This window comes from Oscarella lobularis, chromosome 15, assembly GCF_947507565.1.
Source record: "Oscarella lobularis chromosome 15, ooOscLobu1.1, whole genome shotgun sequence".
NCBI classification, from domain to species: domain Eukaryota; kingdom Metazoa; phylum Porifera; class Homoscleromorpha; order Homosclerophorida; family Oscarellidae; genus Oscarella; species Oscarella lobularis.
The window spans coordinates 399,256-423,359 of NC_089189.1; the positions used below are offsets into that span (position 1 = coordinate 399,256).

General features: G+C 47.7%; 7 protein-coding genes and 1 long non-coding RNA gene across 11 annotated transcripts; 6 read left to right on the forward strand and 2 right to left on the reverse strand.

Moving 5' to 3' along the window:
- Window positions 1–230: 230 nt before the first annotated feature.
- On the forward strand, window positions 231–8,002 carry LOC136196025 (colorectal mutant cancer protein-like). 2 transcript variants are annotated; one of them, XM_065985521.1, is made up of 12 exons: window positions 231–369; window positions 1,482–1,890; window positions 1,952–2,119; window positions 2,632–2,778; window positions 2,825–3,140; window positions 4,007–4,128; window positions 4,182–4,935; window positions 5,114–5,268; window positions 5,328–5,528; window positions 6,306–6,695; window positions 6,749–7,070; window positions 7,468–8,002. In XM_065985521.1, exons 2-11 carry the CDS (start codon window positions 1,495–1,497, stop codon window positions 6,815–6,817), a joined length of 2,718 nt encoding a protein of 905 aa, XP_065841593.1. In that variant the 5' UTR covers window positions 231–369; window positions 1,482–1,494; the 3' UTR covers window positions 6,818–7,070; window positions 7,468–8,002. The 2 variants fall into 2 exon arrangements, with proteins under 2 accessions (XP_065841593.1, XP_065841592.1); XM_065985520.1 differs by having other exon boundaries at window positions 232–369; window positions 4,004–4,128.
- A 1,691-nt stretch (window positions 8,003–9,693) lies between these two features.
- Window positions 9,694–10,245, forward strand: LOC136196236 (shematrin-like protein 1). The gene has a single exon (XM_065985761.1). It carries the CDS (start codon window positions 9,694–9,696, stop codon window positions 10,243–10,245), a length of 552 nt encoding a protein of 183 aa, XP_065841833.1.
- A 16-nt stretch (window positions 10,246–10,261) lies between these two features.
- LOC136196088 (uncharacterized) lies at window positions 10,262–11,670 on the reverse strand. The gene is made up of 2 exons (XR_010672075.1): window positions 10,933–11,670; window positions 10,262–10,886 (listed from the first exon to the last, which is right to left on the reverse strand). It is a non-coding gene; the product is annotated as an uncharacterized lncRNA (long non-coding RNA).
- LOC136196056 (uncharacterized) lies at window positions 11,001–13,963 on the forward strand. Of its 2 annotated transcripts, none has more exons than XM_065985571.1 (9): window positions 11,001–11,176; window positions 11,388–11,736; window positions 11,790–12,140; window positions 12,191–12,487; window positions 12,539–12,910; window positions 12,962–13,072; window positions 13,124–13,485; window positions 13,540–13,769; window positions 13,819–13,963. In XM_065985571.1, exons 2-8 carry the CDS (start codon window positions 11,415–11,417, stop codon window positions 13,666–13,668), a joined length of 1,944 nt encoding a protein of 647 aa, XP_065841643.1. In that variant the 5' UTR covers window positions 11,001–11,176; window positions 11,388–11,414; the 3' UTR covers window positions 13,669–13,769; window positions 13,819–13,963. The 2 variants fall into 2 exon arrangements, with proteins under 2 accessions (XP_065841643.1, XP_065841644.1); XM_065985572.1 differs by having other exon boundaries at window positions 13,822–13,963.
- A 547-nt stretch (window positions 13,964–14,510) lies between these two features.
- On the forward strand, window positions 14,511–17,500 carry LOC136196065 (fibroblast growth factor receptor 3-like). Its single transcript, XM_065985582.1, has 12 exons — window positions 14,511–14,855; window positions 14,908–15,246; window positions 15,298–15,618; window positions 15,677–15,757; window positions 15,807–15,908; window positions 15,964–16,163; window positions 16,214–16,336; window positions 16,384–16,454; window positions 16,507–16,547; window positions 16,603–16,699; window positions 16,750–16,834; window positions 16,881–17,500. The coding sequence occupies exons 1-12, from the start codon at window positions 14,654–14,656 to the stop codon at window positions 16,893–16,895; spliced, it is 1,677 nt and encodes a 558-aa protein (XP_065841654.1). The 5' UTR covers window positions 14,511–14,653; the 3' UTR covers window positions 16,896–17,500.
- On the reverse strand, window positions 16,802–18,119 carry LOC136196075 (uncharacterized). 2 transcript variants are annotated; one of them, XM_065985595.1, is made up of 5 exons: window positions 17,805–18,119; window positions 17,630–17,746; window positions 17,529–17,579; window positions 17,356–17,464; window positions 16,802–17,302 (listed from the first exon to the last, which is right to left on the reverse strand). In XM_065985595.1, exons 1-5 carry the CDS (start codon window positions 18,096–18,098, stop codon window positions 16,938–16,940), a joined length of 936 nt encoding a protein of 311 aa, XP_065841667.1. In that variant the 5' UTR covers window positions 18,099–18,119; the 3' UTR covers window positions 16,802–16,937. The 2 variants fall into 2 exon arrangements, with proteins under 2 accessions (XP_065841667.1, XP_065841666.1); XM_065985594.1 differs by having other exon boundaries at window positions 16,807–17,302; window positions 17,630–17,749.
- Window positions 18,120–18,297: 178 nt separating this feature from the next.
- LOC136196058 (phosphatidylinositol 4-phosphate 5-kinase type-1 alpha-like) lies at window positions 18,298–21,428 on the forward strand. Its single transcript, XM_065985575.1, has 16 exons — window positions 18,298–18,391; window positions 18,441–18,532; window positions 18,691–18,762; window positions 18,816–18,866; window positions 19,066–19,145; window positions 19,201–19,275; window positions 19,333–19,375; window positions 19,452–19,604; window positions 19,655–19,714; window positions 19,766–19,942; window positions 20,001–20,063; window positions 20,167–20,265; window positions 20,329–20,534; window positions 20,594–20,753; window positions 20,811–20,886; window positions 20,946–21,428. Exons 1-16 carry the CDS (start codon window positions 18,352–18,354, stop codon window positions 21,239–21,241), a joined length of 1,743 nt encoding a protein of 580 aa, XP_065841647.1. The 5' UTR covers window positions 18,298–18,351; the 3' UTR covers window positions 21,242–21,428.
- A 19-nt stretch (window positions 21,429–21,447) lies between these two features.
- LOC136196064 (peptidyl-prolyl cis-trans isomerase-like 4) lies at window positions 21,448–24,041 on the forward strand. Its single transcript, XM_065985581.1, has 12 exons — window positions 21,448–21,542; window positions 21,598–21,665; window positions 21,758–21,822; window positions 21,871–21,988; window positions 22,443–22,585; window positions 22,635–22,731; window positions 22,779–22,895; window positions 22,939–23,063; window positions 23,327–23,393; window positions 23,450–23,567; window positions 23,617–23,662; window positions 23,714–24,041. The coding sequence occupies exons 1-12, from the start codon at window positions 21,473–21,475 to the stop codon at window positions 23,925–23,927; spliced, it is 1,248 nt and encodes a 415-aa protein (XP_065841653.1). The 5' UTR covers window positions 21,448–21,472; the 3' UTR covers window positions 23,928–24,041.
- The last annotated feature ends 63 nt before the right edge of the window (window positions 24,042–24,104 follow it).

The window sequence follows — 24,104 nt, forward strand, 5'->3', positions numbered from 1 at the left end:
ACCCTTTGTTCGCGGGATTGAATCTCATAAACGGTCGTTTACTTTGCTTATTTGTGTGTTTGTTTTATTAGCGCACGCTAGTTTTTACATCCGGTTTGGCGTTCGCGAAGACTTTATGATTAGGAGAAAAATCTCTGGAAGATTCTGTTTCCAAATATTACGTGCTCGTCGAATGTGCCAACGAGACGCTATTGTTGGCTTTTGAAAAGCACGTGCATCAGCACGTGAGAGCGTCATTAATCCGGGCATCGCTAGAGAGGAACAGTTGAGCAATCAAGCCGAGTTCAAGCAAAGCGAAACAACGTGACGCGGCTCCTGTCGTTGCAAGGAAGCGCCGAAACGTCGAAACGCTCGCAATCGGCATTCACAGTAAGCCCGTCCCCAGCATTAGCACCTCCCTCCTCACACGCGCCTCGATCCCACCGCCAAACGAAAAACCAGTCAAAACGCCGGGCACGGGACGTTCGTCGCGATGGTCTGGTTCGCAAGCGCTACGCGTTGCCAGGGCCTCGCACCTGTCCCGTCGCTCTGCGACACGACGTAAACAGCGCGTCGCCTCGAACGGGCCAGGAGGGCTGGTCGTGCACGCATACTTATGCAAAACGGGCGGCGCACAACACACAAAACGCGATCTCCCACGCGTGCGAGACGCGCGCCGCTCGCTCGCGACCCTAAACACGCCTCGCGAACGCAGTCGATTCCGTTACGCGCGCGCGCGCGATAATCGCTGTCTTCGCGCGCGGGCGAGAGATCGAAAGACACGTCCGTTCTTTCTCCACGCGCGGAAGTCGGCTTTCTTTCATGTCAATCACGACGATTTGTGTCGTTCTTCATATCTCTAAGAATTCGTGTATAGTTCGCGTCTCCCGCGCGCGCGCGATTTCTAGTCCTTTCTCTTTTCATTGAGCCGCGGCGTCTTTCTCTTCGGTCGCCGCCAGAGCGGCGGCGGCGACGACGATCGTGCCTCTAATTCACTTAGTTCAACTCGAACCTAAGTGTCGAGGTTTTTCCTTGACCTCAGGGCTCCGCTTTCTCCCACCAATACTAACACGTAACAAAGACGCTAGCCGCTTTGTTATTTTGCATGCATTTGAAATCGCGTGGGCGTCTTTCGAGCCGTCCTTTTCGCGGATAGAACGGATTTTCGAGAAAGGATCGAGAGGGAGAAGCCCGTGACCCCACTAGCCAGACTGACTAAACATCTGGACTACTCCTATTCTATTAGCTCGAACGTCCCACGGGTTTCCCCCCAGTCGACGATCAGATCGCGAGGAGATCGCCTTTTTTGAAGAGACCCAGACTCCCAGTGCAACCCACCTGACTGACATTCCCCTCTCCCCCCACGATTCACTCAGAACGCCGGTCGTACTTTGATCTGGTCGACAAAAACGGCGTTTAGGCGCGCGTTTGACGCACGAGCGATATCGCCTATCTCTACATAAACACACGGCCTATATAGAACGCGGTTGTTCCACTCGCAGACTCTCCTAAATCATGACAACAACGCTCGACCTTAAATTCGACACGGCGAGCGTCGATTCGCTGAGCGTGTGCGCGACGAGCGTCGTCACCGAAGCGACCCCATCGCGCCCAGTGCATCGCTCGGAAACGACGTCGAACGAAAACGCAAACGCGACGACGTCGCCGCGCGCTAACGTCGTCGTCAAAGAGCCGACGATGTCGACGGCCGAAGAGCGACGCGCCGACGCGTTGGAGGAGATTCTTCGTCGCGGCAAATTCGACGGGTGGGGACCGAAACGGCATTCGTTTCCGGCCGATTCGCCGCCGAAAGGCGTCGCACCTGGAAAAGGTGTCCGTTTCCAAGACGACGGCGAGTTCGGACTCAAAGCGGAAATCAATCGTTTGATGCTGAGAAAGAAGGAAGAGACGGTGAGATACATATATATATATAATATATTCATATTACATTTTTGAAGATAAATATTTTTAGAGTCACAATAACTCGAAAGGAGAATCGAAAGTGCGGAAGGAACGAGTCGTCGATTCATTGGAAAGTGTTCTCGGAATGGCTGACGACGAGGAGGAGGACGACGACGACGACGATGACGTCGACGAAGACGACGAAGAAGAATCGTCTCAATTGTCGACAATCGCCGAAGTGAGTCTCGTGTGTGGGCGTGGTTTTGATTTCTCCGAGGCGGGGCGTCGCTTTGTTGTAACTTTTTCCGCCTCTAATCGCGTGTGACGGCGACTGGGGTAGCAGAGACGATTCCCTGGCGGCCGGACGAGGTCGAAGCCGACTGCCGTAGCGGCGCCTGTGAAGGGGGGCGAAAAGGGGGGGAGGAGGAGAGATTAGGAAAACGCGTGGGGTCGCGTTGTTGTTGTGACGGTGGCGATAAGTGAAAAAAAAATCGATCTAATATTTCGCTGAAAAATTTGTCGACGATCTCGACGAAATAATGCAAAGGGGGGTTGGGCAGTTTTTTTTTCATACATAAAGCCTCGGCTCCAGTGGGACATTATTCCGAAGGGGTTCCCCTGTGGGAGGAGTGATGCAGCGCGTGAGTAATGGGTGTCGGACGAAATCCAGGGGTGGCATTGTTATTGTTTGTCGATTTTGAGAGGACCCACAGCTTGGGTCCGAGATATTGATCTCTGTTCTCCTCTTAGGATCTCGAAGGCGAGAAGCAAATAGCGGCGTTGCAGGAGGAAAAGGATCAGCTCGACCACGAAATGCGGCGTCTACGAAACGAGCTGAGCGACGAGAAGAATCTACGCGTGTCGACGGAAAAAGAACGAGACGTGCTCAAGACGAAGGCAAGACCCTTTTTTTCAAATCATCGTAAGCTATTAGTCGTTTTAGATTCACACAGTCGAGGAGGAAGTGAATCGACTTCAGAGGGAAAACGAGCAGCTGTGGCTGCGACTCGAACGGCGATCGCGTTCGCGCGAAGGATCGACGGAACCTCGGCCCGCCTTTCCGACGGGAACGACGGCGACGACTCATCCTCATCATCACTCTCACCATCCGCATCATCCTTCGTCTCGTGGCGGCGGCGGAGGCGGCGGCGGCGGCGGCGGAGGAGGAGGAATACGATCGTCCGCCCTTCCCAATTCTCAGCTGGCAATCAGTATGCCGGACGTGGCGAAAGGAAGCGAAGGGTTCAAGCCCTACGGAGGTGAGAGGGTGATCTCTATGAGAGCTTGAGTCCTCTGTAGAAGGTCCATTGTCGATCCTTTTGAAATATGTAGTTATAGTCTCGCACTTCGTTTGGAGATAGTCTTGAATATAGTCGCGCAAATAGGATTCTCCTCGATTAGATGGGAGATAGTTCACAGACAGGATCTTGCTGGACTCACGTAGTATAGTCCCCTACTCTTGAAAATGCATGCTAACATTCCAGATGTGATCCCCTAGCTCCTATATATAAGCATGTGGTCCCCGTGTCGGCTTTTAGAACAAGGAAGTCGAGCGTTCGTGTCCCTGGCCGCAGAATCCATCTAACTAGCATTTCATTTGGCTCGTGGTTTCTCCCGCCCCCCTCGTAATTGCTCGTTCTCATTCATACCCCATTGACATAGCTTTTGCCCCTAAGCTTGTTCCCCTTTTCTCGTGATTCGGTTTGCATTCAATTTTGGCGACGGACACGCGCTCCTAATCTCGTTGGAGAGACACTAATCAGGAGATCCAGTGTATTCATATAGTGCTACGTCACTCGTTTCAATTAATAAACGTAGTGACGTTCCTTCCTTCTCTCTCTCTCTCCCTTCTCCCCATCTAAATGCATAGAGCCAGTGTTCAATTATTAGCGAACATCTGGCTGCTGTTGATTTTTCTCGTGACAAAACGCGGATTATTTGTATTGAATATTCCTGCCCCCAGGCAACTTCAATGCTTACACGTGCAATGCATCAACACAAAGCGCTAGATAATCGCAATCTTGTTCTCTAATTTCCCATACAATAGAGGCACCTGGCCGCATGATGCTCTACAGATATGTATCAATATTTGCACTAACGCGAAGTCTGTTCTCTTTCACAGCAGCCGTCGGAGATAAACGAAATTCAGCTCTGACGTCATCTAACACGTCTCTAACGCACGCCAGCGGTTCCCTAGCAGCGCTCTCCCCAAACGGAAGCCAAACGAACTTGGACGCCGACCCGGAAGTAAGGACACGCTCCCCCTCGAAAACTAATTAATTAATTTTATTTTTTTATAGGTTCAATTAAGCGCAGATCTACAACGCTCTCTCGCCGAATCGCTACGCGGCTGCACGAGCGTCCAACAGCTCCTCCAAGCCGTCCTAGCGCACGCTAACACCATCCAAGGAGAACGCACGAAACAAGCGCTACTCGAACGCGATCGTCTCAAATCGCGTCTCGCGCGCGCCGAAGCCGAAATCGACCTCCTCCGACTCAACGTCGCGGAATGTCGCGACTTCGCCGAACGCTACAGCCTCGCGTCGCGTCAATTCGAAGCGAACGCGACGATTCTCGCCGCGTGTCTCGCGTTCACCACGCGCGTCGCCGCGATCTACGAAAAAGCCGTCGCGCTGCTCGAAGCGGAAGAGAATCTCGTCGCCGTCGCGTGCCGTCTCGCCAAGCAGCCGAATCCGCGCGAAATCGTCGCCGCGGCGCTGAAACAGGATCGCGGTTTGTCGTCGGAGGGTTTGAGCGCTGCGCGGCACGTGACCGCGCGCTTGCGCAGCGCCGAAGCCGACGCTCGCGATCTTTTGCAGTCGTTTACGTTCGGGAGCCCCACGCACGACGGTTCGTCGAGTCAAACGTCGGGGTATTCGTCCGACATGCATTATTGGGACGATAAGTCGCCGATTTTCAGTCGAACGAGCAGTAATAGCACGAGCGGGTCCGTGAATGGATTGGTCGCCTTGGATACGGACTCCGCCCTTCATGACGTCTTGACGAAATTGAAGGATCAGGCGATGGGACTGAAGTTACAGAGAACGAAACGAGGTATTTGGGGGAAAGAAATAGTACGCATACCCCTTATAGTCTATGGTAATGTCCCTGAGAGCTCCAAACCACGGTTATTCAACGTGAATATCACGTGATTGCTACAGAAATATCAATTATTCACCATGAATTCATAGGATTACCTTAGAAATTAATTTTTTCTTTTCGTTTTTCTTAGAGAGGGCATTAGTTGACGTTGAAATTGAGGGTTTCCCGGACGTTCCTCCGGAATTGGCCTGTTTCAATCCTCACGCTCAAATCGAACGCGATTTCGAGCACGCGCTCTTGCTACTCGAACTCGCCACAGTCAAAGACGACAAAGTCGATTTGAAGGTAAATCCCCCCCCCAAAAAATGAAAAATCAATAATCCGTATTTTTTTTCTTTCTCTAGGCTAAAACGTATCTACAGGAACAGGAACTCAAATCGTACGAACTTCAAATGAACACGTTCGCCGCTCAAGAACAATCCTACATCGTTCACATCGAACATCTGAAATCGGAGGTGAAAGATCAAACCCGGAAGAAGCGTCGTCTTCAGAAAGAACTCCGCGAACTCCAGGGAAAACGACCAGACACTCCATCTCAATCACAGGTAAAAAATCAGGAGGGGACCCTTACCTAAAATCCCAAGACAATCATATTTAAAGGTTCCTGATCATTTCTCAGACTTCCTAGCTCTAATCCAGAGGTCCCCTAGCTTTAATTGCCCTTCCTGCAATCATATTTAGAGGTTCCTGAACTCTGGTCATTTCTCAGACGTTGTCACTGGTAGCTCACTTCTTCCACTCGTAGAGGCCTCCTAGCTCTAATCCATTATTTGGTAGAGATCTCTGAGCTCTAATCAATTCTACTTTCTCCACTGGTAGAGGTCTGTATCATTTGATAAAGGCCCCTGGCTCTCATTTTTGTTCTAGTCCTCACTGGTATTATTTGATAGAGGTTCTCGGCGCTCTAACCAATTCTCAGACTTCATTTCAGAGGTGCCCCACTGGTAGAGGCTCTAGTCCTCACTGGTATTATTTGGTAGAGGTCCCCCTAGCTCTAAAAAAAATTCTCAGACTTGATAGAGATTTTCCCTGCTGGTATCGTCTCGTAGAGGCCCTCTCCTCCTCTCTGATTCACACGAGAGGTCGGCTCTAGTCATTTTTCAGACTTCTAGCTAATCCATACTGCAATCATTTGAGCTCTTGTCAATTCTCAGACTGGTGGAGGGCCCCTAGCTCTGATTCATTATTTGGTAGTCAATCCTTAGTCATTTGAGCTCTAGTCCTCACTTGTATTATTTGATAGAGGTTCCCCAATTCTCAGACTTCATTTAGAGACCCCTCTCCCCCACTCTGACTTCCCCCAAGTATTGCCTATCTCGTAGGACGATCGTTCGACGTCGTCCAGCGTTCTCTCCATGAGCCGAACAATGTCCCTCGATCGTCCCCAGCCCGCCGGCTCCTCGAACCCCTCCCCGACGTCGAGCGCCGATCTCCAGGCGACTCAACTCCAAAAAGAGATCGCCGAATTGCAGCGACGCGAGCGTTCCCTTCGCCTACGAAATCACGAGCTCGCCGAGAGTCTCGAACGCTACACGAAGAGTTTTCAGGCGAAAAACGATCAGCAGCAAATCTACGAGGCCGATTTGAAGCGCGCGCACGATTCGCTTGTGACCGCTTATAATAAATTGAAGAGACGCTTTCAACTGCAGCAGAAACTCCACGAAGAAGAAATCGCTTCGTTGCGTAAGGAAATCGTACGCGTCCAATCAGGGGTAAGGAAGCATTTCTCGCGCCGATTTCCTATAGAGAATTTTGCCCTCTTAAGGATATTGTTACTCAGAAGGCGGACAAACTTCGATATCTTGAATTTTCGCAAGAGGAAACGCAGCTCTAGACGTGCATTTTTAGATTTTTATATAGTATTACTGTACGCTTTTTATTTGGAAAATTTTTCACCGTACTAGGATTTGATTTTTTTAGCGGCGAGTTTAGAGATTGTATAGGAGGGGTTTGTGACATTGAAATGACTTAACTTGCTCTCTGGGGATTATTTATTCAATGCAACACGTGACTTCACCTCGCACGTTCCCCGTGAAAACGCACAAGGCGGATGGCAGCGTTCTCTCTGGCTTTTCTCGTCCTTAGCGGTGAGATTCTTACTCGATATCGCTTCCCCTCTTCTCCAGCGTCACCATCGCGATCAGCGAGACTCGTTTCCTCCGCGTTCGCCGCGCAATTCGAAGCGAAACCTAACCCGACGTACAAGTAATACTATACAAGGGCTAATCAACGCAAAAATGTCCACGTAAAGTGCCTAACTACAGCGAGCGCCCCGCGAGAAAGAGATCCTTTTCGTTTACACTTCCAACCGCTAACTAAATTAGCTCCTAGAAAAAATAACTTGCGCGCCAAAGAAGACTGACTCCTCCCTTGCTCGCGCTGCAATCTCTGCCACCAAATTAATTATCCCTCAATGTTGCACATTAATTAATTATTTAATTAAGTGACGTATATGAACGTTGACGTTGTCTTGGCCTTTTTTAGGGATCGTGCTCACGTGCAGCAATGCTGCACTCCAGTGCTACCATTGCAATATCGATGGCCTTGACGCCTGCATCAGGGACTTGCAAATAAGGAACTGCACTGAAGGCCAAGTTTGCTTAATGAGCACCGACGATCAATTTTTTCCGGACCTTTCCTATGACTACAAATGCCAAAATGCTGACTGCATACCAACGTTCCCTTTCACGGGCTCATGCTGCAATACAACCCTTTGCAATAATCCCCGACCTACAACCGCTCCTCCTTCAACCGCTCCTCCTTCGACCTCTTCCCCTCCTACCCAAAATTCTACTTCTAATTCTTCTTCCACGGAGACTTCTAGTACAAGAAGTCCTCCTTCTACGAAGGCTTCTACTACCACAGCTACTCCATCATCGGCCTCCATTCCTATTGTGACTGCTATTTCTTTCTTTTTTCTCTTTGGAATGCTTCTGCTGCTGCTCTAGAGCGCTCTAGCGAGTGTTCTTCTGTGTCTGCACGCCCTGTATTAGAGAAATAGATTTGAATTTCACAATGACGTAGTTTCCTCTGACGTAGAAGGACGCGATCCTAATGCAAATCAGACGAAGTGACGTAGAGTTCGTTTCCATCGCTTCCGAATGATTCTAGCATACGTACTAGTTGATCAACGTACGTCTGTTAGTCAGTCAATTCTGAAGAAGCAAAGGCATGACGAGTCTCTTGACGAGTCTTCTGCTGGTCGCCCTTTGTGTTGGAGTTCTGCTTCAATGCGTCCAATGTATCCCCGTGTCGCAGCCGCAGCCGCAGAAAAATCACGGTTATCACAGCGTCGGAAGGGTGCATACTCAAGGCAGAGTCACAGGCCCAGCAACTGGTGGAAGTTACCCTGGGCACGACAGTCTTGCACCTTGGGGCTTTTACCTCACTCAATCCGACGACAAAAAAACCCACGGCTATGGCAAAGGCTTAGGTAAAGGCACGGACCCTAAGGTCCATGGTAATTTGGGCGCCACTCAAACCGATGACCAGGAGAAGAAAGGCGGATACGGTCATGGCGGCCATGGCAGCTATGGTTATGGCGCTCGCGGTCCTTCCCGCGGCTTACCGAAGGGGCCCACTGGCATGCTGGCCTTCCACGGTAAATAGAACTCGTACGTATCATTGAACGTCGGCTGTGTAGTAGCTCTGCGTACAAACAAACCGTTTCGAATACAATTTCAGTGCATATGACGTAGAAGGACGCGTCTCGTGTCCGAATCCTAATGTAAATTTAGTCGAAGTGACGTAGAGTTCGTTTCCATCGCTTCCGAATGTTTCTAGCATAAATATTTGTCGGTCGACGTCTGCTACAGTTAATTTCTGAAGCAAAGATATGAGTCCCTTGACAAGTCTTCAGCTGACCGCCCTTTGTGTTGGAGTTCTGCTTCAATGCGTCCAATGCATTCCCGTGGCGCAGTCGCAGCCGTCGAATCCTTACGGTCATCACGACGTCGGAAGGGTCGGAAGGGTCAAGATTCAAGTCTACAGAGGCCCACCAACTGGTCAAGATTACGACAAATTTGCGCCATGGGGCTATTACGCCACTCAACCCAACGACGAAACACTACACTATGCCGTTCGCGGTGCCCCTCGCGGCTATCGAAAGGGCTCAGACCTTGCCGTTGGTAAAGGCACGAACCCTAGGGTTCATAGTAATTCTGACGCCACTCAACCCCACGACCTGAAGAAGAAAAGCTATGGTGCTTATGGCTACGGCCGTGTCTATTATGGTGGCTATGCCGCCCGCGGTGCTCGCCGCGGCTACCGCAGGGGCTCAGGTCTTTCAGTTGGTAAAGACGACAATTTTGGTGCCACTCAACCCCACGACCTGAAGAAGAAAAGCTATGGCGCTTACGGCTACGGCTATGGCCATGGCGGCTACGGTCGTGGCTCTAAGGGTTATGGTGGCTATGGCAGCTATGGTTATGGCGCTCGTGGTGCTCCCCGCGGCTACCGTAGGAGCTCAGGCCTTCCACGCTAGAACACGTGCCATGTATGTATTCTTGAACGTCGGCTGAGTTATTTTTCCTGTAGTTTTGCATACAAACAAAGAACCAATTTCAGTGCATATGACGTAGAAGGACGCGTTTCGTGTCCGCTAATGCAAATTCAGACGAAGTGACGTAGAGTTCGTTTCCATCGCTTCCGAAGGTTTCTGGCATAAATACTTGTTGCTCGACGTCTGCTATACAGTTCATTTCTGAAGACATGAACCCTTTGACAAGTCTTCTGCTGACCGCCCTTTATGTTGGAGTCCTGCTTCAATGCGTCCAATGCATTCCCGTGGCGCAGTCGCAGCCGTCGAATCCTTACGGTCATCACGACGTCGGAAGGGTCAAGATTCAAGTCTACAGAGGCCCATCAATTGGTAAAGATTACAAAAAATTTGCACCATGGGGCTATTACGCCACTCAACCCAGCGACGAAACACTACACTATGCCGTTCGCGGTGCCCCTCGCGGCTATCGCAAGGGCTCAGACCTCGCCGTTGGTAAAGGCACGGACCCTAGGGTTCATAGTAATTCTGACGCCACTCAACCCCACGACCTGAAGAAGAGAAGTTATGGTGCTTATGGCTACGGCTATGGCGGCTACGGTGCTCGCGGTGCTCCCCGCCGCTACCGCAGGGGCTCAGGTCTTTCAGTTGGTAAAGACGACAAGTTTGGCGCCACTCAACCCCACGACCTGAAGAAGAAAAGCTATGGCGCTTACGGCTACGGCTACGGCTACGGCCATGGCTATGGCTACGGTCGTCGCTAGAACACGTACATGTATGTATTATTGAACGTCGGCTGTGTTATTTTCCCTGTAGTTTTGCGTACAAACAAAGAACCAATTTCAGTGCATATGACGTAGAAGGACGCGTTTCGTGTCCGCATCCTAATGCAAATTCAGACGAAGTGACGTAGAGTTCGTTTCCATCGTTTCCATCGCTTCCGAAGGTTTCTAGCATAAGTACTTGTTGGTCGACCTCTGCTATACAGTTCATTCAGTTCAAAGACGGCGTGAGATGAGCTCCTTGACAAGTCTTCTGCTGACCGCCCTTTGTGCCGGAGTCCTGCTTCAATGCACGCAATGCATCCCCGTGACGCAGTCGCAGCCACCGAGACCTGACGTTCTGAGACACGATTCACCTGACGGTCTTCAATACCACAACCTGAAGAAGAGAAGCTATGGCCGTTACGGACGTGCCTATGGATACCGTGGCTACGGCGCCCGTGGTGGCGTCCGCGGTGTCCTTCGCAGCCGCGTTTCAGGCCTTTCCGGCTTGGCGCTGGCCCGGGCTTTGGCTATCGCGGCCTTCATAGCGCCTGCGGCAAGTCAAAACCAAGGTACTAGGTATATTCCGCCCCGGCCTCAGTATTCGACTCCTTAATGTATCACCGGATGCGTTACTTAGCCTGTAGATTTTCAAATAAAATTCAGTACTATATTTTAATTGAATACGTCGATAGTCTTGCTTCATGCGTCATTATAGCGCGCGCGTACGGCCACGCTCTTCACACGCTACGAAAAGGATGGAAGCGCTTCGGTGCAAGAACGTCCGCTCGCGCAGCCAAACAGTTGGCTCTCCCTCTAAGCTAGTTAGCGCGTTACTCTCGACGTCCGGTTCAAAGTCTGGAGAGTTCAGTACTCGTCACAACCGACGCCAACGAAGTCGAAGAACCACTCGATCTCCGGGGAAACGAAAGTAAGCCCACGCACTCTCCGCTCTTTCTCTCCTTCGCGCCCCCGTTTCTCCGAATATCTAACGTAGTACAGTAGGAGAAAAAAGCCCTTCTAGGAAAAGTTTGTCGATCGACATCCGGATTCGCCCTCGTTCGTTTTTCTTAGTATAGAACCCAGGACTAATAGCGTAGGCGCCCGTCTGTCCCGTCGAAGTGACGCGACACTTTGCGTAGAGCCGTTTCGCTTCATTTCGTCGAATAATGGCACGCTGGTCGTCGTCTCGCTTTCTCCTACTCCTCGCGATTCTTTTCGACGCGACGTCGTGCCAAATTAGTCAATCGCGAGTCGATTTTGACGCGGAACCGACCGATTTCTATCCAACAATCGGTCAAAACGTCTCCCTACGATGCGAAATCGCCTCGGCGAAAACGATCACGTGGATCTCGAACGCCGTCGCCGTCAAATCGACCGAATCGCCGCTTTTCGTACGAAAATTCGACGAATCGTACGAAGGCGACTACTTCTGCGTGGCCAATTTCGAAAACGGAGAACGCATTCGAAGCAAAAGCGCAAAACTACGAAGTAAACGAAGAAAGGGGGCCCCTCCTCTAAAAAATACATTTTTTATGACGTAGCGCGAGTCATTCTCGAGGGCCCCAAAATCGCAGCGCGCTCCGACTCGTACCACCCGTCCGAGACGATCACCGCGTGGACAATCGCGTCAGGATTATCGAATCAATTTCGAGTCGAATGGATCCTTCGATGTCGATCCTTCCAGTGTCGCGTTGCCATGGACGACGGCTGCCGCGACGTCGCAACGCATCAATCCCAACTGAATTCATCCGCGACGTACGCGACGCTGAGAATTCGACGAAACGAGTCGAATTTTTTGATAAATAAGTGCGAAAGCTTGGAAGTGCACATCCGCGCTCGCGTGGATCCCAGCAGCGCGTTCGTAGCCTCGACGCCCTCGTTTCATTACAGAGGTAATAGAATCTATACACGTTTTTTTTCGTCTACGAACGATGGGGCTTAGTTCCCAACCCCGGTGCGCTCAACCCGGTCCTTCAACTCGCTCCTATCGACACTTCCGTGGAGCTAGGACAGTCGGCGACGCTCTACTGCGTCGCCAACGAAGCGGACGGCGTCTACGAGTACGCGTGGGATCGCGACGGCGTTCGCCTTCCTCTGAGCGGCGTCGAAGCGAAGTGGAGTCTCGTACAGGACGGAATATTGAGAATCGATAACGTGAGTCGCGCAGACGCCGGTGTTTACCGGTGCAACGTTAGCGGAAGGCACGAGTGGACTCATAGCGCTCGTCTCTCAGTTTACGGTAAGAAGCCCAAGAGCGAAAGGCTTCCATATAGAACTGTTTCTTCTTTAGAAAAACCTCGTGTTGAAGTTCGAGTGAACGTCGTATCTCGCGCTCTTCTTTCCGTTTCGTGTCGCCTCCTCCGTGGCGGAGCCGTTCCCGGAAGCGTTTCGATTCTTTTCAACGGGGCGACACAAAAGGTCGTTTCCACGACGACGGATGAAGAAGTCGAAGCGGAATTGCTTCTAACGACGTCAGGAATCGTTCAGTGTCTCGTCGAGAATCGATACGGAAGTAGTCAAGATGCTTTGAATGTTACCATGGAAACAGTCGTCCCTGACAACGACCCGAGCCCGAGTTCGCAAACCAATTCAACTCCGATGACGTCTTTGGATGTTTTAGCGGAAAAAACGACTTTTCCGCCGACGCTACGTATAGGCGAAGGTAAGAAAACGAATAGACGTTAATACCTCATTAACTATCGACGTCAATCAGTCGAAAACTCCTCCAATAAAATGACCCCAATCGTCGTCGGATCCATCGTCTCAGTGGCAGTCCTCATCATAGTCATAGTCATCATAATTCTCCTTCTAAACCGACGAAAACGTACGTTTAATTTAAAAAAAAACGAGTCGCAAGAAAACGCGTCCCTACTAGAATCTAAAGAGACTCAAATAGTCGTCAAAGTGAATCCGTTTGCCGGCGAAAAGAACAAAGACGGTGCCAATAATCAAACGGGTACGGGAGGCAGTCGATCGAACGACTACGGCTCGTTCCAGCGCGTCGCCATCGACGACCCGGACGCCGACGATCTCCCGTACGCGAAAATCGAAATGATGCCTTTGCCGCGTGAAAACGACGTCGATGACGGCGCGTCGGAAGCGAGCTCCGCCTATGCCGTCGTCGGAAACGTTTATCCGGCGGCGACGAAGGCCAAGAAATCGCCGCCTATTCCGAAGCCTTATAGAAGCAAGCCACCCATTCCGAGTCCGTATACGCCAAAGGGAGAAAAGACTAAGGTTCGTGTAAAATAGTAGTATTTTTTATATTATATGATTATTTTTCTCTGGTAGAATTGTGGCTTGAAATTGGAGCACTACGTCGTGGGAGACGACGCTTACGCGATGCTACAGAAATCGCCTAGTCAAGCTGACGACAGCGATAAAGTAATAATAAATAATTATATAGGATTTTATTTTTGACTTTCTTTTTTCTATAGGACTCAAATTTGAAATTGGATCATTATTTCGTGGGCGACAACGAGTACGCCGTGTCAAGGCGCAAATCTGCGTCAGAATCCCAGGTAAGCCATTCGTTGCTTTATATATAATTCAATTAATGACGTCAAAAAGGAGATTGAGAACGACGAGGACGTTTAGTTTGAAATTTCGCGCGCGCGTGAACTCTTCACTTTTAGAGGTTTGACTGCTCTTAGAATTATCAATATGCCACGCTGTCGATTTAAAAACGGAAGTCGATTTTAAATCTGAAACGAAATAGAGTCAGTTTTAGTTAGTGTCTGAAATTAACGCGTCGTAGAAAAAGGTACGTAACGTACTTTAGAGATCACGATTTGCTCACGAGTCCTTTCCTCCGGCGTCGATAGTATCTCACAACCGGCTCTCTATTATTTTTCGTCTTCTCTTGGGCAATCGAGAAAGGCGAGTGCCGTAGAATGCGTAGCGTGGGGAAAACATTCATAAAAACCCGTTCTCCTTCTCGCGTACTCTACAGATACTCAAACAATATATAGTCTAGTTCTTTAGCGTTGTAACTGAGACCCAGGCAAACGAACATTCCCCGTAGTTATTTCTAGAAAATGACGCGACGTATCCTAACCCTTGCCCATCCTCCTCGACAGGCGATGTGGTAGCGATAACCGGACGCGAACGTGCGAATGATTTCCGTGCGAGCGCCTGCGCAAAATCTGATATCGTTCCCACAATGCTCCTCCACTGCTCTGTCGTCGTCCTAATTCTTTTCCCACGTACGTAAGCCGTCGCTATACGCCGCCTATATCGATTATTTTGACGTAAATTCACGCGTGTAGTTGTCGAAGCGTTGCGCTGCCCAACGGGTAAACTCAAGTGCACACGGAGCCTTTCTTATAGGGACAATTTATTCAACGCGACCTATGGAAAAAACGAGTCGATTTGCTGCCACGATGGCAATGGCGGTATAGTCACGATGGATTGGAACTTAGGCCTAAAAGGGCCTTCCGTTCCGTGTTGCAGCCAGTCCGCCGATACGTCGTGCGTTTATACCGAGCTTCAGAGACGTTCTAAAGAGAACGCCCTTTTAATTAATTCCACCGCTTTGATTGCAAATTGGCAAACGTTCGCATGCAAGGGCGGCAATTTGGAGTGGGAGGTGCACATCGTCGTCAAGGGTACGTCGTTTGTCGTAGCGTTTTCTAAGAGACGTCGTCTCTCGCGTCATAGGTGTTCCCGTCGATTTGCTCGCGTTTAACCTTGACGGAAATCTTCGAGACGTAGTGTACGCCTACAATCAGTCTAGTCCGTTTCCGCGTTCGTTAAATGTCTCTTGCGATGTGGGAGTGAGAAATTTCGGCGTGAACGAACGAATTCGAGTGCGCTGGACGGCGGAAAAGTCCTCCGACGAATCCTATATAGATGTCGTGGAGGAAGGAGCGCATCATCAAACGCTGACTATTCATTTGGAGCGTTTTTCCAGACCGTCCAACGCGACGTTCATTTGTCTCGCACACAAAGACGACAATTCGCCGTCGACGATAATGCGACGCGTCAGAATTCTAATAGGTATAGGCGCATATATATATTTAGGATTTCTTATGGGAATTATACGTATAGACGAGTGGAAAACGGAAGAGCCAACGTTTAGCCCGAGTCCTAACGGAAATGAGACGGATGAGACGGATGAGACGGATGAGACGGCTACTACGAACATTATTCCTCCTAAGAGCGACAACGTAACCGTTATTATTATTATAGCAACGACGATTCTGGGAGTTCTTGCTGTAATTGTTGTGGTGGTTGCTTTGCTGCTCAAGTCAAAGAAGTGCGTTTGTTGTCATCGTCGTCGAGCCGGAAGAATCGCGCATAGAGATTTCGGTCTTTTGGATTCTGTTGCGTTGATAAATCGACCTGAAATTACAGTGGGACGCGAAGTTGGTGAGATCAGTCTTTAATTATTAATTAATTCCATACATAGCGAGCAATAGAAATTTAGGTAGAGGATACTTTGGGGTCGTGTTCGAGGGAAGAATTAGGAACAAGAAAGGAGTGAGGATAGCAATAAAAATGCCCAAAGGTAGACAGCTTCTTTTCTCTCTACGAGTCATTGTCCAAGATTACTTTAGACGCTCAAACGAATGTTTATATGATCAACGAAATAAACCTCAATAGCGTGATAGGAGAGCACGATCACATCGCTTCAATTATAGGCGCGTGCAAGAGAGAAAGTATGCATAAGTGGATAACAATTCGAAGCGCATATGGGTTCCTTTATCACTATAGAAGTCATTTGGGCGATTATGCCCTTTGCCTGCAGCGGCAGTTTTCGATCTTATCTGCGTTTGAGACGAGTCGAATTTAATTCCAGGCTTTCCTCGCTGCGCTATCTTGAAAAAATGGACAAGGCTCTTCTGTCTGAAGTCGAATTGCTTAGCTTTGCGTTACAAATAGCGAAAGGCATGGCGTTTCTCGCCTCCAAAAAGGTCCTTTGTCTCTCGCAGTTTTAATTAATTAATTAACGGGTTGGTTCTAGTGCGTACATCGCGATTTGGCCTGTCGAAATGTTCTCGTTTTCGAAAACGACGTGCTTAAAGTCAGCGATTTCGGTTTGGCAAAGGAGGTCGACTATTACGAAAAAGCAAAGCGAAAAAGCAAAGTAAACAGAAACGAAAAAATAAATCATTATTATGACGTATACGCTAGTGCGTCATGCCTTTAAAATGGACCGCTCCTGAAGCACTAATAGACAAACTTTATTCTGAAGAAAGTGACGTGTAAGTCTGACGTCACTTTGAAGTTTTCTTGGCTGGTACGAGAATTTTTAAGGTGGTCATTTGGAGTGCTGTGTTGGGAAATAGCAACGCTAGGTAAGAGCTAATCTGACTTCATAGAAGATTCTATCTAAGGCTCTATGATATGTAGGTGGTACGCCGTATCCTGGCGTTCCAATGGAGAGATTGTACACCCTTCTCCTTACCGGATATCGGATGCCAAGACCTCGTGGCTGCACTCCTTTTGCGTAGGATAGATCGATTATAGGAAACTCTTTATTTGAATGATTTTACTTAGATACGATCTCATGTGTTTGTGCTGGAATATAAAGCCGAGCGAACGTCCAAAGTTTGAGAAGCTTGTGCACACCATTGATGATCAAGTAAGAAGCAATGAACATATAATCTTATTTAGATCGTGTCTTCTAGATTAGCACAGTGTAAGAGCAATTATCCAGGTAGGTAGAACTGCCGCAATGGTACATACTAAACTAGAAATCCTCCAAAGTACGCTTCTTGAAGTGTCCACACTCTTTGATTTTGACAGGCACTTGACCCTTTTATTTTAATAGTCAAATAGTCATTGCCCGACAAATTTATTAGAAAGCCAGTATGAGCAGTTGTCCAGGTTGTTGCGTAGAATAAACGGCTCCAAAAAGACGCTTGGTTTGTCACAGTATCATTGACGAACACTTGAAGTAAACATCGAGAAAAACTCGGCCATCCTTGCAGCGTCACTTGAGCAAAGACGTAGTAGACTCCAGCAACGGGCACTACAAGCGATCCGTTGCAGTACTTCATTCCATCTTGGAGAATAAATGACTTGTTTTTGATTGAATGGACACAGCCACCTGTAACGAGGCCACAGTCTTTGGAAGCTAATTAATTTTATTTAAAAAATTACTTCTTGGGCTGATGGGCACGATGGCTAGTGGTCTTTTTGATAAAGAATGAATTTCTAATTCTGTTAAATTTTGCTGTCTTTGCAGAAACTCTAAGCGTTGTTCCAAGTCCTATATCAATTAAAAGAATTTGCTATAGATACAGAATTTACGGTATTTTTCCCAGTGAACGCACTTTCAGTTTTTCTCGAGTCTCTTTGAGTTCTGTTTCATCAATTTGCTCAGCCTAGAAGCAATGATGATCTAATTTTCATCTAGTTAGTAAGGGTGTAACACCTCTTTCAGTTTCAGCATTTCGCTTTCGCTCTTTTGCTCGGTGAGTTTGAGCTTTGTCTGAACTGTAATATTTATCTTACGTAGTTGACCTCGCAGCTCATTTGGGAGAGTAGCCATCTGCTATTTACAGGCACTACTGCTCAATTGAGTGAAAGTACTTATTCAATAAACTTACCGCGGAATTTTTAACTATGTCATTTGTGTTCCAGACAAAGGAGGCAATAGCAAATGCGCAGGCGGTAATAGAGAGAAAAAAGCAGAGCGCAATCACAGTAACCAATGAGCCGTATCTAGACGTCGTCTTTTTGCCGGAACCCTTTTCCGTGGAATGATCCGCGAGCGTTCTTCTTGGCTTTGTCAGAAGACTCTCGTACAGTGGATTAGTTGTCAGTTCATTTCTAGACGAAGTTGTCGCTGTTTCGTCCGAGGCGGTGTCATAGATTTCGCATTCCGCTTCGCGAGAAGCCATGCAGAGCCTCTCCGAGTCAACTAGCCGATACAAACTGAGAGGAAACGCTTTCAACTGTTCACTTTGTATACGTAAGGCAGTATTTCCAGTTTCAATTAACGCAATGCTAATTTTCTCAGAAGGATCATTTTTTAAAGTTACAAAAACAGCTATGACACCAACCAAGAATTCAGAATTTTCAGGAATTTCAAATTCCTTGACGTCACCGCATAAAGCGCGCTAGACTCCACCTGTCGGTCAAAACCGCCACGAAATGGCATCAAGCACGAGCGACGCTCGCCCCGCCGTTGTCGGTACGCAAAGCCCGACTCATTGGCCATCTAAAGAATGCGCGTCCTTCAGCATTTACGCCCACAAAAGGCGACAACTCGAGCTTTCCAGATGGCGGCACTCTTTCGCGATCGACAGCGACGGCCACGCGACCCGAAACACCGGTACGATCCCATAAAAGCAGCGAGCGAACGCGAAACGTCGTCCCTAACGCGACGGATCGAATCCTTGGGGGGGGGGGGGGGAGAGACACGCCCCCTTTCGTTTCGCTTCCCGCGAAACGGCGACCGTTCTCTTATCGGCGTCGTCGGCGATTTTCTAGGGTAGGGGAAAGAACGAGAAGAAGATAGGGCATCTGCGCGTGGACGATCAAGGAATGACGACGTATAAGAAAGTGAGGGGAGGCTGGGAGGGGGGCGTGGTCGCAACGTTAATGTTTTTTAATAGAAACCTTCCAACGAGTTAATGGCTGCAATTCAGCTGGGAATTCATCATACGGTAAGAATAGAAATAGAAAGTCATTTTTATGGAAGATATTCATATATATGGACACCTGTATTTATTTTATTTATTTATTTAGTTTCTTTGAGATTGAAGCAAAAGTTGTTTCAATCTCAAACACACAAGTAGCGTTTTTTCTTTTTTCTTTCCTTTTTTTTTCCTGCACGTTTTCCTTTCAATTTCCGCGTTGCCCCAGGTGGGACGAATCACTCCGCAACCGAAACGAGATCTTCTCATGGTCGACTTTTCCGTCGTCGAAACGCTCGATTTTCCCAGGTTAGCTCCTAGGAAACCCCCCTCCGAGTCCCAAAGCACGCGATTTCACTTCTAGTTCGGGCGGCCAGAGCACGCCCGCGCACAATTTCTCCGATTTCAAATTCAAAGCATACGCCCCTTTGGCCTTCAAGTAAAAAAAAACCTCCCCAAGTCTAGAGAATTTAATATTATAGATATTCCTCTGTAGACACTTCAGAGAAGCGTTTGGAATCAAAGCAGAAGACTTCTTGGTAAGAATCAATAACGTAGATACGATTAATTATTGCGTCTGAGCTATTTATTTCAATGAGATCCTATTACTACTAGGTTTCCCTCAGTGATAAACCCCTTCGCGAACTGTCCAATCCCGGCGCTAGCGGCTCGCTCTTTTATCTCTCGCACGACGATCAATTTATTCTCAAAACGGTGCAGCACAAGGAAGCCGATTTTCTGCAGAAACTACTTCCGGGTTATTACATGGTAAGAATATTAACGGAATTAATTAAATTGGGGTCATTTTTTTGGAATAGAATTTGGTGCAAAATAAACGAACTCTACTTCCGAAATTTTTCGGGCTCTACTGCTATCAGGTATTTTATTTGTGATTTTTTTTTTGGAATTTTTGCTGATTTTTCGGTCAGTCTGCCGGGAAAAATATTCGCATCGTCGCCATGAATAATCTTCTGCCTTCGGAAGTCGTCTATCATCAGAAATTCGATCTCAAAGGCTCAACGTATAAGCGTAAGGCGGGAAAACACGAACGAGCGAAGACACTGCCCACGTACAAGGACTTGGACTTCCGGGACATGAATCCAGAGGTAGATCAAGAGCGTCGCGCCCTTTGGACGGCTCTTAGATTAGTTCTAACGCGAATAGGGCTTCGAATTGGAGCCGGACAAGTATCAAGCCGTCGTCGAAACGCTGAAAAAAGACTGTTTGGTAAGGTAGGGGGAAATGTAATACGGGGAACCTTGGTTGCTAAGGCGCGGAGAGTCGGGAAATCTCTACGAAGTATAGTAGGCTACATCTCCATTTCCTATAGGTACTAGAGAGCTTTAAAATCATGGACTACAGTATGCTACTCGTCATTCACAACGCCGATCAGGCAGCCCGCGATAAATTATCTAAATCCAAAGAACTGGTACATAGAAGACATGGCAACCGTAAAAAAAAAAAAACGCGATTCCCCCATTTCGTCTCCCAGAGCAACAGTTCCCAACTCGTTTTCGCCGAAAGTCGCGAGGGTAGTCCGACGAAAGACGTGAGCGCGAGCAGTCCGATAGCGAGTCGAATGCGTCGTCGCACGCCACGCCCCTCTTTTTCCATAATCGAAGACGAATCGGCGTTCGAGCCGATCGAAAGCGCCGGCGGCGTCGGATCGCCGACGACCGACAACGCGTTCGTCGAAAGGTAGACGAAAGAAAAAAAAAATCGCGCTAGGAGGAGGTTTTCTTATTGAGTATATACAGCGATTTTTATTCGAATAATTCGATACCCGCGAAATTGACGAAACCCGGCGGTCAGCAACAGGATCAGGTGTTCGTTTTCGTCGGTATTATTGATATACTGCAAAGCTATCGCTTCAAAAAGAAGCTAGAGCACTCGTTCAAAGCTCTAGTTCATGATGGGGTCCGTACACTTCATACATACATAAAGATATATATAGATAGAGAGAGTTCTCTATAGGAGACAGTGTCCGTTTGCAAGCCGAGATTCTATTCGCGTCGTTTTCAAGAATTTATGACGTCATTTGTTTTTAGACGTAAGAATCGGCGACGAATTTTTATTAATAATAATTAATTAATTAATTAATTAATTAAGCGAAACCCCATAAACGCAAAACGTCGCAAATTCGACGTCGATTGGGAACGCGTACGAACTTGGACGCGACGACGCCGATCGGCGAAGGTCCTCCGCCGATCGGCGCGGCCTCGCCGCCGCCCCGATCGCCTCTAAAAACGAAAGAAATGACCCCGATCGCGGCGGCGATGGAAACGACGGAAGAGGAGGAAGAAAATCCCGTTTTTGGCGAATACGACGTCGCCACCGCAGTCGCCGTCGAAACGACGGACGTTGATATTGATATTGACGATAGTGGCATCACTGTAATAGTCTAAAAGAGGTAAAATTTCGGCGTGGGTTATGTATATGAACATGTACACGAGTTTCTGCTATTTTGTATGAGATGACGCTTTGAGGGAATTTGATTTTGTGCGTCAAGTGACTCGCGACCACTTGTTCGGCTTAATTTTCAGGGGTTTTTTTGTTTAGGTTTTTCATTCACGAGACTCTCTTTTTTTCTCATTTGTTGACGTCACGCCGCAACGCGCGCTACGAAGAAGAAAATCATGGCCGTTTTGCTCGAAACTTCGCTCGGCGACATCGTCATTGATCTCTACACAGCCGAGAGACCTCGAAGTAAGCTTCGATTGTTGGCAGATGGGATGGAACGTTGGCAAACGGGCGTTTTCAGCCTGTCTCAATTTTCTCAAGCTCTGCAAAGTGAAATACTACAACTATTGCATCTTTCACAACGTCCAGGTACGAGAATAGGGCCTTAGAGCGTCCCCTGCATCCGAAAATCCAAGTAACGGCGAATCGCTAAGTCGTGGGGCCCCCTTTTTCCTCAATAGAGAAACTTCACTCTCCAGTCAGGCGATCCCACCAAAACGGGCAAGGGAGGCGAGTCGATTTTTCGGTAAGAACCACGCACGCGAAATAGAAGAAACGTAGCGTATCGTTTCAGGCAACTTTACGGCGATCAGGCGCGCTATTTCGAAATGGAAAAACAACCTCGAATAAAACACGAAAAATTCGGAACCGTTTCCATGGTGAACAACGGAAACGACATGCACGGATCACAGGTGAAAAAAACATTAAATTAGAAAACTCTTTTATTACACATTCAATTAATTTAATTAGAGCTGTCTTTTATTAAACATTCAGTGCTAGAATTATTATTTGAAAAGGCTTTCAATTAGAATACAATTTAGCACTTTTTCTTATTAAAATAGAGATTCAATTAAATAAAATAGACATTCAATTGAAAGTCTTTTTTCGGACATTCAATTAATTTAATTAGAGCTGTCTTTTATTTAGTTCTAGAGTTATTATTTAAAGACAGACATTCAATTAATTAAAATAGACATTCAATTGAAAGTCTTTTCAGATATTCAATTAATTAAAATAGACATTTAATTAGAGCTCTCTTTTATTAAACATTTAGTGCTAGAATTATTATTTAAAAAGGCTTTCAATTAGAATGCTGTACAATTTATTAGTACAAGTGCATTTATTAAAGCCCACACATCTATATAGTTCTTTATAACGGCCGCTGAGCGCGTGGATTACCTTGACGGTCAACACACCGTCTTTGGGCACGTCGTTGAGGGCGCGGAAGTCGTAGAAAAAATCAACGAGGCGTATTGCGACGAAGAGAATCGACCCTTTAAGGACATAAGGTAAGATAAAGGGTTTTTTCTGTAGGGAAATACGTTCGAAATTCATTAGAATTAATCATACGATTATTCTCGACGATCCCTTTGATGATCCCGCGGGTTTATCCGTTCCCAGTCGCTCTCCTTCGCCGACGGAAGAACAAATGAAGGTAGAATTGAATAAACGCTCTTTCTAACCGACTCCAAAGACTCTTAGAGCGATAGAATTGGAGCCGACGAAGAAATCAACGACGACAAGGGAAAAACGATGGAGGAAATTGAGGAACGCGTTCAGAAGAAAGAATCCGAAGCGAATGCGACAATTCTCGAAATGGTAACGAAAATATATAGGTTAATTGTTATTAATTCGCTTCCAGGTTGGAGATATTCCCGACGCTGACGTCAGACCGCCGGAAAACGTTCTTTTCGTTTGTAAATTGAATCCCGTTACGACGGACGAAGATTTGGAAATTATTTTCAGTCGTTTTGGCGCCATAAAAAGGTGAGAAATCTTAGAATTTAATTGCGATAAATTTAAAGTCGAAATTTCTACGTTTTGACGAAAATTTAATTAAAATTTGCCGAAAAAAGTCAAAAAAAGACTTAAATTTTGTCGACAAATTTCTACGTTTTGACGAATCTAAAAAGGAAAATTTAAATAAAATTTGTCGAAATAAGTCAAAATTCTTTAAAAAGCAAATTTAAACTAGACTAAAATTTGTCAATAAATTTTAAAAAATCAAATGGTCTAATTTTTTTTAAAAGTTGCGAAGTAATTCGGGATCAGAAAAGCGGCGAATCTCTCCAATACGCCTTCATTGAATACGAAAGAGTAATTCAATTCCCCTCTAAAATAAACGAAAACCGACCCCAGAGCGGATTCCATAGGAAGAAGACTGCGAAGACGCCTATTTCAAAATGGACAACGTTCTCATCGACGATCGTCGCATTCACGTCGATTTCAGCCAATCCGTATCCAAACTCCGCCACCAGGGAAACTTCACGGGTACGCGAACCGAGCGCACGCGCGTAAACGTCGTTTTTTCTCCACTTAGGAGCAGCCGGACCCCAAAAGACCGCCCCAAACGAAAAAGGAAAAGGGTATAGATAACGTATCCCCTCCCTTCGTAGCGAATAGTCCCTCCTATTCAGCTACGCCTTGGTTTTCGACGACGGCGACGATCGTCAGCGTCGCCGTCGTCGTTCGCCGTCGCCGCGTCCTCCACGCCGTCGCCGCTCGCCTTCTCCTCGTCGGAGGAGAAGGAGATCGCGTTCGCCGCCCCCGTCGACGTCGCGCTATCGTCGTCGAAGTCGCAGTCGCGATCGTCGTCGAGGCCGTAGTCGTAGTCGCGAAAGAAGACGATGAGAACGAGGAGAAAAAACACCTTTGTAGGTAGAGGTAAATTCTCCTTTTTCCCCCCTATTGGAGCTGTGTAGATCAAGCGTCTTTTTCCGCGGGATTAAATATTTTGCCACTCGATGCGCGACGGGAAGAAACAAGGTATCAATTTATTAATTTAGAATTAAAATGAACCGCCTTCCC

What these genes read in the sequence shown, in the direction of transcription:
- LOC136196025 (XM_065985520.1), top strand. Translation starts at nt 1,495, where the DNA reads ATGACAACAACGCTCGACCTTAAATTCGACACGGCGAGCGTCGATTCG. An exon ending in GAGACGTGCTCAAGACGAAG is followed by an intron (nt 2,779 to 2,824) that starts GCAAGACCCTTT and finishes TAGTCGTTTTAG; the next exon opens with ATTCACACAGTCGAGGAGGA. An exon ending in AGGGTTCAAGCCCTACGGAG is followed by an intron (nt 3,141 to 4,003) that starts GTGAGAGGGTGA and finishes TCTCTTTCACAG; the next exon opens with CAGCCGTCGGAGATAAACGA.
- LOC136196236 (XM_065985761.1), top strand. Translation starts at nt 9,694, where the DNA reads ATGAACCCTTTGACAAGTCTTCTGCTGACCGCCCTTTATGTTGGAGTC.
- LOC136196056 (XM_065985571.1), top strand. Translation starts at nt 11,415, where the DNA reads ATGGCACGCTGGTCGTCGTCTCGCTTTCTCCTACTCCTCGCGATTCTT. An exon ending in CAAAAGCGCAAAACTACGAA is followed by an intron (nt 11,737 to 11,789) that starts GTAAACGAAGAA and finishes TTTATGACGTAG; the next exon opens with CGCGAGTCATTCTCGAGGGC. An exon ending in GACGCTACGTATAGGCGAAG is followed by an intron (nt 12,911 to 12,961) that starts GTAAGAAAACGA and finishes GACGTCAATCAG; the next exon opens with TCGAAAACTCCTCCAATAAA.
- LOC136196065 (XM_065985582.1), top strand. Translation starts at nt 14,654, where the DNA reads ATGGATTGGAACTTAGGCCTAAAAGGGCCTTCCGTTCCGTGTTGCAGC. An exon ending in AGGCGCGTGCAAGAGAGAAA is followed by an intron (nt 15,909 to 15,963) that starts GTATGCATAAGT and finishes TTATCACTATAG; the next exon opens with AAGTCATTTGGGCGATTATG. An exon ending in AAGCAAAGCGAAAAAGCAAA is followed by an intron (nt 16,337 to 16,383) that starts GTAAACAGAAAC and finishes CGTATACGCTAG; the next exon opens with TGCGTCATGCCTTTAAAATG.
- LOC136196075 (XM_065985594.1), bottom strand. Translation starts at nt 18,098, where the DNA reads ATGGCTTCTCGCGAAGCGGAATGCGAAATCTATGACACCGCCTCGGAC. An exon ending in ACATAGTTAAAAATTCCGCG is followed by an intron (nt 17,750 to 17,804) that starts GTAAGTTTATTG and finishes GCCTGTAAATAG; the next exon opens with CAGATGGCTACTCTCCCAAA. An exon ending in AAATGCTGAAACTGAAAGAG is followed by an intron (nt 17,580 to 17,629) that starts GTGTTACACCCT and finishes CATTGCTTCTAG; the next exon opens with GCTGAGCAAATTGATGAAAC.
- LOC136196058 (XM_065985575.1), top strand. Translation starts at nt 18,352, where the DNA reads ATGGCATCAAGCACGAGCGACGCTCGCCCCGCCGTTGTCG. An exon ending in TCGGGCTCTACTGCTATCAG is followed by an intron (nt 19,715 to 19,765) that starts GTATTTTATTTG and finishes TTTTTCGGTCAG; the next exon opens with TCTGCCGGGAAAAATATTCG. An exon ending in CGCTGAAAAAAGACTGTTTG is followed by an intron (nt 20,064 to 20,166) that starts GTAAGGTAGGGG and finishes CATTTCCTATAG; the next exon opens with GTACTAGAGAGCTTTAAAAT.
- LOC136196064 (XM_065985581.1), top strand. Translation starts at nt 21,473, where the DNA reads ATGGCCGTTTTGCTCGAAACTTCGCTCGGCGACATCGTCATTGATCTC. An exon ending in CGACCCTTTAAGGACATAAG is followed by an intron (nt 22,586 to 22,634) that starts GTAAGATAAAGG and finishes GAAATTCATTAG; the next exon opens with AATTAATCATACGATTATTC. An exon ending in ATGCGACAATTCTCGAAATG is followed by an intron (nt 22,896 to 22,938) that starts GTAACGAAAATA and finishes ATTCGCTTCCAG; the next exon opens with GTTGGAGATATTCCCGACGC.